The following is a 12,596-nucleotide window of genomic DNA, read 5'->3' on the forward strand; positions in this document are numbered from 1 at the left end:
AGTCCTGCCTGACCCCCCGAGGCCAAGTGGATACATGGAAGGGGTTACAGAAGCAAACAGACGGGGTGCAGCCCAGCCCCCCAGGCACCTTGGTGAGCGCCCCGGGGTGGAAGGTCCAGCGCGTCTCGTGGTTGAACTGCACGCGCACGTCCCCGCGGTCCGTGATGCGATGCACGGTGCCCGTCTGTCCGATAAACTGTGGCGGGTCATGGAGCTGTGGCTGGGTCGGGCTGGACGCTTGGGGAGGAAGGGGCTGGGGGTCCGCAGGGCTGGGAGGGCAGGACACACAGGGCTCCACGGTGGGGTGGCTCACCTCCGCCATCCTGGGGTTCCAGCCGCCGTGGCCTTCCTGCATCTCCCGCAGGACGTCAGTGTCCAGCAGACATTTGACCTTGTCCCCGTGCTGGAAGGGCTGACCGTCAGCACTCACCCTGCGCTGCAGCTCGGCCGGCTTGCCTGGGGGAGGGTGGCAGGCCTCAGGCAGCAGTCCCTCCCCTCTGGGACTTCAGCCAGGGCAGGAGGGCTGATGGGGTCAGTGGGACAGCCTCATACCAAGCCTTGGGAGGTGGTCCTTGTAGTAGAAGCCGCCCGCTGCCTCGCCCACACACTTGAGGTCCACCTTGCCCTTGTGGCCCACACGGTACACGTTCGTGGTACCATCAGCCCATGTCACGCTGGCCACACTCCGGCCTGTCTCCACATCCCAGCCACGGATGTCCACCACACGGCCCGGTTTCCCTTCCCCTCCTAGGGAAAGAGTCCCCACCAGCAGGCTAAGGCTGTGCCTTGAGGCTGAGCCATGAGCCAGCCACAGCCGGGCCCTGCCCTCTGCCCCTCTGCCTCCACTCACCATCCTGTGAGCCCCACTCCCAGTCGGGGCCTCGCACCACCTTCGCTCCCTGGAAGATGCCCCTTAGTGGGATCCTCAGGAGGCCCTGGCGGGGACTCAGCGTGACACTGCAAGAGGGTTCACAAATAAAGCTCTCGGAGGAAAACTGCCATCTCTTCCCGTCCTGAGCCACTCGGGAGAGCCTGGGAATGGCCGGCCCAGCAGGTCAGCACCCTCCACACACTGTGAGGAAATGCCCCTGGGCTCGGGCCTGGAGCGAACCTGTGGACCACGTTCCTCCAGGGACTTCCCTGATGCCAGGCTGGGAAGGCACCCGGGCCCACCCTTAGCAAGACCTCTGGGTGCGGTCGCTTTATGCCTGCTGCCTCCCAGTGAGCTGGGGCACAGCCAGGCCCAGAGGTGGGCTCAGCATGTGGTAAGGGAGGAATGAGGAAAGCAGGCCTGGCCAGCAGCACTCCCCAGTCGACCACACCTCCCTCCACATGCAGGGAGGCCCAGAGACAAGGGTGACAATGCAGGGGACGGGGTGGCATCTCTGGCTGCCTTTGCCCCAAGCAGGCTAGATTCTCCCCCCGCTGATGCCCTCAGACCAGAGCGCAGCAGCCCCCAAGGCAGCCCAGGGGCTGGCTCCAGGTATGGACAGTCCTCCCGGAGGTCTCATGCCTCCCTGGGAGATGCTGGCTGCCTGATGGCCACTGCTGCCTGTAGAGCCACCCAGAGGCCACCCTCTGTGCCCCGCCCACGGCAACACTGCTTAAGGCCATTGCTCTGGAGAGACTTGCTCCATCTCCCTGGGAGTGGTTAGGAGCCCTCCCCGAAGGCCGAGGCCCCCATGGCAAGGCCTGGGGGTCCGCCGCACAGGAGCTGGTGCGGCCCGGGACTCACGGGCGTGAGTGGGCCGTCTCGTAGCGGTCGAAGGCGTGGGCAAGCTCGTGCTTGTTGTGCATGTAGCACTGCGTGCAGAGGTCGTAGTCCAGGCACACGCGGCACTTCCAGCGCATCCCCCGCAGCCCGTGCTTCTTGCAGCAGTCACAGATGATGTTGGGGGGCCGGGCGCCTGGGGGGGGGGGGGGGGGGTCAGGGGGGCGTTCCCGCCCCCGGGTCCTGCCCGTCCCGCCTGCCCTTGGCGCACCGATCTGGGCGTTGTCGTAGAGCAGCAGGTCGTGCGCGCCCTGGTAGCCGGCGCGGTAGTTGGTGCGTGTGCCCTGGTCCCACTGCACGACCACCGTGCGGTCGGGTGTCGAGGGGCTGCCGTGGCGGCCAAGCTCCACCACTGTGCCCACGCCGCCCTCTCCGCCGTCCTGCTGGCCCCACTTCCAGTCCACGCCGCGCACCACCCGCATGCCCACCTGCACGCCCGCCTGGGGGTCTGGGTCCATGTTGGGCGGGGCTGCTCAGGACCTGTGGGCAGAGGGTATTCTCAGGCCACCACAGGACACTCCCGGTCAGAGCAGGCTCCACGGGAGAGCAGAGGAGAGGCCCAAAGGGGCAGGTGGGCTGGTTCAAGTCCTAGGGCCCGAGGAGGCAGCAAGGAGGCCCATAGTCTGGCACCAGCGAGGCTGGTGGGGAAGGTGGGTGCCATGCCGGCCTGACGCGGACCGGCAGGGTGGTCTGGGTCCAGGGGGCTTCGTGAAAGGTTCACAAATAAAATTCTAGGAAGAAAACTGCCATCTCCTCCCACAGCAATTAATGAGCTGGACACTGGACTTCACTAAGGAAGGAGCTGCCGTCCCGAGACGCTCACATGGTTGGACGGGCGGCGGCGTGTGAGCAGACACCGTGACGTGCGTCCCTCAGAGGACTCATGTCCACACACACACAGGGCAGGGAACTCCTGCGATCCACACGAAAACGTCAGACAACGCAACAGAAAAATGGCGAACGCGACGCAGGCGCCATACAAGACCAGCAGGCATCGGCCAGCGAGGACCAGGAGGCATCTCTGTCCCCAGACACGGCTCCTGGGGGGTGCCAGCTTTGGACCCTGCACATCAGGGACAGTGCAGCGAGGCCAGACAGCACCACGGAGCCTTCTCTGGAAAAGTGGCCCTGGCCACGCCACGCACTCACAACAGAGGCCAGACACTTGAGCACAGGCAGGTCCCTGGGTCCTCCGTGGCCACGGGGTCCCGAAGCGGGGTTGAGTCTCAACCAAGCAGGGACCCACTCACCACAAAGAGCACAGGCCAGAGGTCACCAGCAGATGGAGGGAAGTAGCCAAGTGCAAACGCCATGCCAGGCGGCTCCGTTTACACAGAGGTGCAAATTCCAGGCTGCTGGAAGCAGGGATGGAGCCAGCCACAGGGCCCGAGGCCCAGGACTGCTAATCCCGAATCGGTGCTGACCCCCGAGAGCTCACTCTGCAGACATGAGTCACCGTGGGCTGCCCTCTCCACCATGCTGGGCTTCAGCACAGTCTTGTTAACAAGAAGAATGGATGTGAACGTTAAGAGGGCAAATCAGAAGGTAGAGGCTACAGCTGGCTGGGATCACATTGCTGCACTCCAGCCTGGCGGGCAAAGCAAGACCCTGTCTGGGGGAGGGGAGGGCCACTGGTCATTTCTCATTAAACCACTAGGACCCCATGGCCGGGGAAGGAGGCAGCCCAGGAGCACTGCCTGAAGCAGAGGTGGGGGACACGGCAGTCCCAGGAGGCTGGAGGGACCCCTGAGGCTGGGTGGATGTGGCGGAGGATGGGAGGGGGCCCTGCCAACTCCAGGACACAGGCCAGCCTGGGCCTCACATGCCAGCCTTCCACCTGGGCTGCACTGCAGCCCAGCACTTTGCATCTAAGGCCAGTTCAGGAGACACCCTGGGCCAGGGGAGGCTGCAGGTGGGCAGTGAGGAGGGGTCACAGCAAAGCCCCCGACTCCTGCTCTGGCTCAGGGGCCTGAGCCTCACAGGTTGTCCCCTGAGCAAGGCCTGGTGAGGAGCCCAGCCCCACTCCAGAGACTGCGTCCAGCGCAAGGGCTCGCCTGCAGGGCTGGGCTCCCGACCCGTGCCCCAGCTGCGAGTGTGAGCACAGGACACCCTCTAATTCTCAGGAGCACAAACCTGGCCAGCTTGGCCTCTCCAGTTCTCCCTCCTCAACCTGCCCAGAACCGCCAGGGCTTCCACAGGACAGGGGATGTTTTAAAAGCACAGCTCTCCCTGTCAGTGATGAAGAGGAGCCCCCACCCAGCAGCCAGGCACTGCTTCTTCAGGGAAACTCCACATGGCCTCATCTGTCCAGAGGCCTCCCCTGTTGGGTGACACTGCCCCCCCAACCTGGGGCGAGATCCTGCCAAGATGTACACCAAGGCCTGGGCCAGGGCAGGCTCCAGCACCAGGGGCTTCTTTCTCCTGTGGCACCAGTGAGCCCCAGACAAGGAGGGGGGTCCCGTGGGCAGCTCCACAGCCATCAGGGAAGGCTGCTGGCTCTGCCCTCCCCACGGCCTTCTGCAGCCTCCTGGCTGGGCCTCTGCATGGTCAGCTTCCACAGGTGGCAGCTGGAGCGGCCCCACCTTGCCCTCAGAGGCCCCGCGGAGCCAGGAGCCCAGCCACCACCCAGGGTGACCCACAGGCCCTCCCCATGGGCCTCTGTGGCACTGTTCCCCTGTGCGGGGCCTCTGAGGGCAGCCCCCAGGTGGTGCACTGCCGCGGCCTATGTTTGGCCAGGACCCCACCAGCTGCAGCTTTGACTGAATGGCTGTGAGTGAACGAAACGTAAGAACCAGAGAGAATGTGTGCCAGGCTTCTGTGATAGCGGCAGCCCCTGTGTCGCGAGGATCCGCCCAGCAGAGGCCACTTCCAGCCATCCCAGCAGACTGCGCCTCACCCAGAGCATGTCCAGGGGGACACGGTTCCACCGGCCAGCCCAGCTCCACGGCCCCACCCTGGTCATGACCTTGACTCTCCAGATCTCTGCAGACCCTGCCATCCCCACTGGGGGCTGTCTTGGAGGGAGGTCACCCCTCCTGCCCCAGCAGCTCCCCGCTGCCTGCTCTGCCACCAGCTAGGGGTAGGCTCTGCAGGGTTCCTGCTCCCAGGATCCACACACTGTCCTCAGCTTTTGCCCATGGAGCACCCAAGAAGGGTGAGGCCTGGCCTGGGCTGAGCTCCCCCACTCCAGCCTCCTCTACACAGGGACCTTCTCCGCAGAATGGCACAGGCCGGGGAGGCCGACGCAGCAGTCTGTTGGCGGGGGGACGAGTGAGGGGGCACGGCTCCTTAGGGTGTGGGCCCCACCCCCGCCAGGCCATCCACCTCCACCAGATCCACATGCAACCTCCTCCTTGCCAGGATCCCCCCAGAATTGGCCACAGCTGGCATCACGCTAAGCCGGGGCCCCCTCCCTGCCAGACACCGGCACTGAGCCGGAGCAGGAGCCATCACAGGCAGCTGCAGAACCAACTGGAGGTCTTTGCTAGCAGGAGACACACATCTGCTGAGCCCTGAGATGGGCCTGGCAACCGAGATGAAAGACTTGGGACCGCGAAAAAGTCAATGCCATGAGCCCACACTGTGATCCTTCTGCAGCATGGGGGGTACCCTCTGTCTCTGCACCCAGACACTCAGCCAGAGCCAGCCCAGCCAACAGTGATCCTTCTGCAGCAGGGACGCCCTCTGTGTCTGTGCCCTGACTCAGTCAGAGCCAGCTTAGCCCAGGCCAGCGGCCACACCTGCCCAACCCGCGGGCATGGACCCCAGCCATATGCCATTGGACCTTTCCAACAAGACAGGGGCAGGGTGCCCCATGTGTGAACCAGAGTGTCCTGTGCCCAGCTTTGCCCTTGGGGGGATGGGCAAAGGGCAGAGATGTCAGGGAGGTCGCCAACAGGGCCTCTGGGAATCCAGACCAAGCCTCAGTGGCCCCCGCCTCACAGGGGCAGCGGGGTGGGGTGCCAAGGCCATCAGCCTGAGACAGGGTAGCCTGTGCTCCAGACTGGCACCTGTCTGCAGCATGCCCGGTATTTTTAGCACAGCCAGGCAGCTCTCCAGCTCTGGCCCACAAACCCCCACCCTCCCAGAGGCTGTCCCTCATGGAAGCCCACCAGAGTTGGGGCACAATTGGGCTGAACACGGGCAGGGCTTCCTCCCCAGCCTCACTTCTTGTGCCTGGAACCGGCCTCCCACTTGCTGAGGGTTGCCCCAACAAGGGAGAGGAGCCCGGACAGGGTAGCTGGCTGCGCCTGCCCACTCCACGCCTCTCCCCGGGCGCTGGGATGTGAGCACACAGGGGCCTATAGCCCTGGCACTTCCTCATGGCCTCCCCTGCAGGGCCCCCACCCCAAGGGTCTGGGGTCTGTCCCGCTGCCAAGGCAGTCCCTTCCGTCCAGCGTGGCACTGCCCCGGCGTGGCCGCCTCATCCGAGCGGGGTCTCCAGCCATGCCTGCCTCCCGCCGACCCTGCTGTGGCGCCAGTGTGCAGACACACCACACGCAGGCGGCTCCCAGGCTCAGGAGCTCAACATCCGGGACCCTCTGAAGGGGCCAGCAGCTTTTCAGGCTCTGCCGCCTTTCTCCTCAGCTCCTTCCTGCAGCCGCCTGCCTGTCTTCCTCACCACTGCCCAGGGCCAGCAGGCACCCAAGACCACCTGCCACCGGCCTCCCGGCCTCCGGCCCCAGGGCTCAGTACCTGCCTCGGAGGCCTCTCCAGGGGGTGTTTGTGGTGGGGGCAGGAGGCGAGAGTGAGACCCCCACAGGCAGGGAGGAGGAGCACCCCAGCCAGGACCCAGCACTTGTATCCCCCATCTGGGAGGTCTCTCCTCAAAGGGGGCAGAGTGGACCTGCTTAGGGGCCACCAGCGAGGGGCCTGCCCCATCCCCACTGTTCATGAGAGTTGGGGGCCGTGGGGTCGCACAAACAGCCTGGCCATCTCAGAGGGAAGCTTGTGGACAAAAGGCCTCATCCCCTGGGCTTCCCTGACCATCCTGTCCTCCTGAGGCCATGGGACAGGCTCTGGGCTGGGGCTGGGCACTAGCTGCAGGCCCCATGCTCTGGGCAGGGGTGGGAGCAGGTGATGTGGGGCCAGCGCTCGGCACACCCGCTGCAGACCTCAGGTGAGGGCTTCCCGGAGGCGTGCGGGCGAGGAACGTCAGATTAGGGTAGGAGTGGGTGGGCAGTCCTGGAGACCAAGCCCTCTAGGACAGATATGCCCCCAAGGACCCCTCACTCCCTCTGCCTCCACCCGGGACCTGCCCAGCACCCATCACTTCCTGGAGAGCAGGAGGCCTCTGGGTTGCCCCCTCCTATGTTTCTGTTCTAAACCCACAAGGCTCCAGGTGCAGAGGAGGGGACCAATGAGCCCGATCACCCTGATCACCTGCCCACAGCGGGTGAGCTCTGGGCCAGAGGCTGCTATGGAAAGTGCAAATGTCCAAGGCTGGCCCTGCCCTCATGCCAACCTGGCCAAGGTTTCCCAGAAAGACAAACCAGAGACAGCCACAGCCACCGCCCAGCACTGGTGGCGGGGCTCCAGGGAGCAGACCAGAGCTGCGGCCACGCAGCCCCTGGTGTACATGGTTGTGGCCACTCCTGCTCCTCCTCTTGTAAACATACAGCACAGGCTTCCGCTTCAGGATGCTGCCTCACAATGGGTATCTTCATCTCAGTCAGAAATTTACCCAGAGAGTTACCAAATGTTTTTCCTTTGCTAGAAATGCTAGACTTTCCCATCTACCCAGAGTTCACAGGCTGTGCCCCTGGCTGGCATCTGAACCTCGCCGCAGGCAACTGCTCCCGATGTTTAAAATGACGGAGGCAGTCAGGGCATGAAGACTCAGGCGACAGATGTGCTTTGGCAAATCGGAACTTACCTCAGAGCACACACCAGCCTCGAGGCAGCATCCCAGGCGTTTAAGTGCTACTTCCTGGGTCACAGATTCGCTCGGCTACCAGGCTTTCCTGTTGGAAGCTAAAGCCACTGGAGACACAACACAGCAAACCAGACGGGCAGCCAGCAAGCCAGGCTGGAGAAAATGGTTTATAAAGGCAGTTTCACACATTTAGCATTTACCATCTTAACCACGCAAGCAGCCACTGGGTCTGTTCTACTGCTTCTTAGTTTCTCTTTTTCACAAGAAACTGCCAGCTCTCAGAGGGCAGGAGGATTTCCGAACCATCAACCAGGAGAGTGTAGGAGGAGAGACTTCCCTTATTGCAAGTATTTTACTGGAGAAGCTTTGAAAGCCATAGAAACCAAATCCTATTTAGCGAGGAAGTTAGCAAATTGCCTTTATTCAGAAGAAGCAAGTTACATAGAACTGGGACTGGACATGAGGCTGCCCTCCTCCTTGCACCTCCAGCTGTGCCTAATGACACTGAAATGCCGCTGTGTGTGGCACACCACAGGCCATGGAGTAGCTCCAGCTAATGCAGAGGGACATCCCGGATGCCCCAGGGAGATCAGGCCCACTGAGTGGGATGAAGCCCTGAGCCGGGCCAGCGCGCAGACACCTGCTAGGGGAAAGCCCACGAGCGCTGTGGCCACCTCCAATCCTGCCCATCTGGGTGGAGACCCACAGGCACCCTGCAGGCTGGGGTGTCATCCCACTCACTGCCCAGGGCTGCCCTCGGCCAGGAGAGAGCCACATTCAGACACTTGTTGCATGTGAAGCAACAGGCCAGGGCGGAACCGGACAGAGGGGGCCTTCCGGAAAGGGCTAGGCTTGCCGGCACTCCAGCGCTACGGCCACTCTGCCCCAGTCCTGCAGGTGCCTATCAGGGGCCTGTCTGGCACCTCTGCTTATTTCCTCCATGGGTTCCGAACCTAGAGCGGAGACGCGGGATTACTCACCACCTCCCTCCACTCGCATGCATGTTCAGACACAAACACAGCCCCTCTGACGTGGCTTCCACGGAGCCCCAAGGTGGGAGCGCCAAGTGCAAACTACCAGGCTGCGGACGGCCAAGAGCTCACCTGTCCGGCCGTCCAGTCGCCCGTCCAGCCGCCTTGAGGTTCTTGGGCTGCAGCCCTGATGCCTGGAGACTTTGGGACTGGCCTCTAGCCTCGCTGGGCTTCCAACCCTGTGGCCGAGGGGAGATGCCAAGATGCACAGTTAGCACTTCGGCCTGTGGCTCGGTCGCCTTTCTGCCCCCGGGGCTGCCCGCCGGCTCCAGGTCCACTCGGGCCCACGGCCGCGACACCCAGGGCCGCCGCCTGCCCGGATGGGCTCCCTGGGGTCTGGGGCGCGCAGGAGCCGCCAGCGCCGGGCCCGTAATTGCGTGCGCCCGGGGTCTGGCAGCCGCGGCTCGCAGACGTCAGGAGGCTCCGGGAGGGACGCGCACGGGCGCCGGCGCAGGGGAACGGGCGGGCCGGGGGCGGGCACCCCACCCCGGAGCGCGCCCCGCCCCCTGTCATTCGGGCCCATGGCTCGCGGAGGCCGCCCGGCCCCGTCCGCTGCCAGACCTTGCCAGGGCCGCGCAGTACCCGCCGACCCCAACTTGCCCGGACGTTTCCGTCCCGCCTGCTCCGCTCGGGGGCGCGGGGCTGCCGGCCAGTCCGTCTGTCAGTCTGTCCCGGCGTGCGAGGTCGCCCACCGGCCCCGACTGCCCAGAGGCGGCCAGGCCAGGCCAGAGCGCCCGCCGCGCGTCGCAGCCCACCCAGCCCAGACGATGACCCCAGCGCCGACCCCAGCGCCGTGGGCCCCGGGCCGCGCGAGGCCTGCCGGGAGCTGGAGTCCCGCGCGGGCGGCCAGACCACAACTCCCAGAAGGGCCCGCGGCGGGGCGGCGCGCCCCGCCCGCACGCACCATCAGCCGAGAGAACGGCCTGCATCGTGCCAGTGACCCAGGAGCGACTCGGGGACGGCCTCGGGCTCCCAGACCCTCCCCGGGCCTCCGGGCACTGAGGAGAGGGGCGGCTAGAAACTGTGGGACCCCGACGGCGGGAGCCCCCGCCGGAACGCCGCGGCCACGGCCACGCCCCCGCCGCAGGGATGGGCGGGGCAGGCATCGGAAGTGCGTCAGCGCGGGACGGTTGGCTTCGCCTACCCTGCGTGGCGCAGCTGGGGGCCGAGCGGCTTAGCCTCTCGGCGCCTGCGCAGTGGCGGTCCCGGAGACGCACTCGGTTGCCATAGAGACGGGGGCTCGGGACCGACGTCGCGCTCGCGGGCACTGGCGGGACTTGCCGCGCAGCAGCCACCTCTTTCTGACTCCACCAGAGTGGACCCGGTCCGGGCTTTTGAATCACGCAGACCTGCACACAGCGAAAAACGGCAGTCCGGGTCCGTCCTCCCGCCCCCGGTTCTGCACCCTAGAGGCAGACGCTTGTTTCTCGCTTACTCCTCAGAGAAGTCTCCGCCTTTCCAAACAATGCACTGCTACTTTCTCGTTTCTTTTTTTTTTTTTTTTTTGAGGCGGAGCCTCGGCTTATCTCCCAGGCTGGAGTGCAATGTCGCGATCTCGGCTCACTGCAACCTCCGCCTCCCGGGTTTAAATGAGTCTTCTGCTTTAGCCTCCCTAGCAGCAGGGACTACAGGCTTGCGCCACCACGCACACCTAATTTTTGTATTTTTAGTCGAGACGGGGGTTTCACCATGTTGGCCAGGCTGGTCTTGAACTTCTGACCTCGTGATCTGCCCGCCTAGGGCTCCCAACGTGCTGGGATTATAGACGTGAGCCACAGCGCCCGGCCTCTCATTTCTTAATTGTAGACATTGCGTATTTCCGGAGAAGGTCCCTGAGAACCTGGCTGATCTTCCCCGCTGCACCCCTCACGTGGTTCTGTTAGCTCCCAAACTGTCAACCTGAAAGGAAAGCCAGAGGCAGGCTCTCCAGGACAAGTGAGTTAATCTGGGAATCGCAGGGGGTTGCAGCCTAGGGTGTTAGTGCCATGACAGATCATAGGCCTATCCGAGGGGGCCGGGAGAAGGGGAAAATATAGATGAGCTCACAAAAGTCGTTTTGTAACAAAAACCACTGGCCGTGGGCGCTTGCTGCAGGAGTGGGTGTTAGCTCGTTGTTGGAGAGAGAGCCTTACCAGGCCCAAGTCCTTGTGCAAGCTGCTTATCTGGAATACCGCAGTCCCGAGGAATTTCCCTGCAGTAAGTCTGGTTACAGGCAAACGTGCAGGACGTGTGGGAGCGTCTTCTGAGGAGGCCTGCTGCAGGTATCCCTGCATGACAGCTCCCCCTTCGCGGCCTCTCCACTCCATTTGTTTAGGGACTGGTAGAAGTAGTTCCATTTTGGTACCTGCAACTGTCACCGCTGTCATAATGAAACCAGGCTTATCTCTTCACGATTGAGTACCTGCTGTTCACTGCTACTGTATAAAACCAGGCCGCAATTCCTGTACAATCTTTTTGTCTTTTAATAGTTACCTAATATTTTCACATACCTAGCTTTTTACTAACCCATGGCCAGTTTTTTTTTTTTCAAGTGCCCCAGCGTTTTTGCCACATGCCTAAGAATAACATTTTCCAAAGGCTCAAACACATCCGCTGTGTCTGATCCTCCTGTTCGGACCTAGACCGATCGCCTCCTGACCGTGCTGCACAGCTCTTATCTCGAGCTTTTCTCTGCTCTCATCCTTGAGGCTCACTTTGCCCGTCTCCTTTCTTGGATTCCCTATGTAAACGAAAAATAAAGTCCTGAGCCCTCTACCAACTGTTTTATGTTTTGTTTTGTATTTGAGACAGGGTCTTGCTCTGTTGCCCAGACTGGAGTGCAGTGGCACTGTCTTGGTTCACTGCAGCCTCTGCTTCCTGGATTCAAGTGATCCTCCCATCTCAGCCTCTTGAGTAGCTAGGACTACAGACACGCACCACCATGCTGGTTATTTTTAAATTTTTAGTAGAGACAGGGTGTCATCATGTTGCCCAGGCTGGTCTCAAACTCCTGGGCGAAGCTATTTGCTCACCTCTGCCTTCTGAAGTGCCGGAATTGGCTGGGCATGGTGGCTCACACCTGTAATTTCAGCACTTTGGGAGGCCGAGGAGGGCGGATCACTTGAGGTCAGGAGTTCATGACCAGTCTGACCAACATGGTGAAACCCCATCTCTACTAAAAATACAAAAATACAGTGTGTGTGTGTGTGTGTGTGTGTATATTAGCCAGGCATGGTGGTGCACGCCTGTACTCCCAGCTACTTGGGAGGCTGAGCCAGGAGAATTGCTTGAACCCGGGAGGTGGAGGTTGCAGTGAGCTGAGATCGTGACACTGCACTCCAGCCTGGGGAACAGAGCAAGAGTCTGCCTCAAAAAAGAGAGAAAAAAGGAAAAGCTGGCTAGGTACAGGGGCCCACACCTGGAATCCCAGCACTGTGTGAGGCCGAGGCGGGAGGATCACCTGAGGCCAGGAGCTGGAGACCAGCCTGGCCAGCATGGCGAAATCCCATCTCTACTAAAAATACAAAAATTAGCCGGGCGTGGTGGTACTCGCCTGTAGTCCCAGCTACTTGGGAGGCTGAGGCGGGGGAATCGGTTGAACCCGGGAGGCGAATGCTATAGCGAGCCAAGATCTGGCCACTGTACTCCAGCCTGGGTGACAGAGTGAGACTCCGTCTCAAAAACAAAAAACAAAAAAAAGAAAAGAAAAAGCAAAGTGCTGGGATGACAGGTGTGAGCCACTGCGCCCAGCCAGCCCTCCACCAATTGAACAGATTCCCTCTTGGCCAAGGGGACCCCAGAGAAATTTTTAAAACAGTTTCCGGCCGGGTGGATCCGCCTATAACCTATAAGCCCCCACTTCAAGATATCCCACCTTTTTAGGCCAAACCAACATATACCCTCCATGTATGTATTTATGTCTTTGCTTGTATCTCCTTTC

General features: G+C 62.2%; 1 protein-coding gene across 5 annotated transcripts in view; it reads right to left on the bottom strand.

The window, feature by feature from the left end:
• Positions 1–9,768, bottom strand: part of MIB2 (mindbomb E3 ubiquitin protein ligase 2) — a 14,477-nt gene extending 4,709 nt beyond the window's left edge. For 3 of the 5 annotated variants that reach the window (XR_004228663.1, XM_031934848.1, XM_031934849.1), the window contains exons 1-9: positions 9,582–9,768; positions 8,750–8,856; positions 7,647–7,799; positions 1,983–2,251; positions 1,736–1,907; positions 851–957; positions 553–747; positions 314–456; positions 89–196 (exon numbers count right to left, since the gene is read on the bottom strand). Coding sequence is in view for 4 of the 5 variants with exons in the window: in XM_031934848.1 (XP_031790708.1) it covers positions 89–196; positions 314–456; positions 553–747; positions 851–957; positions 1,736–1,907; positions 1,983–2,229 (972 nt within the window). In the remaining variant the exon portion in view is untranslated. Of the gene's footprint in view, positions 1–88; positions 197–313; positions 457–552; positions 748–850; positions 958–1,735; positions 1,908–1,982; positions 2,252–7,646; positions 7,800–8,749; positions 8,857–9,581 lie in introns of those variants that run through there. The other 2 variants (XM_031934847.1, XM_023201518.1) reach the window with 2 other exon arrangements.
• Positions 9,769–12,596: the final 2,828 nt, after the last annotated feature.

The sequence above is a fragment of the Piliocolobus tephrosceles genome, chromosome 1 (genome assembly GCF_002776525.5).
Source record: "Piliocolobus tephrosceles isolate RC106 chromosome 1, ASM277652v3, whole genome shotgun sequence".
Taxonomy (NCBI): Eukaryota; Metazoa; Chordata; class Mammalia; order Primates; family Cercopithecidae; genus Piliocolobus; species Piliocolobus tephrosceles.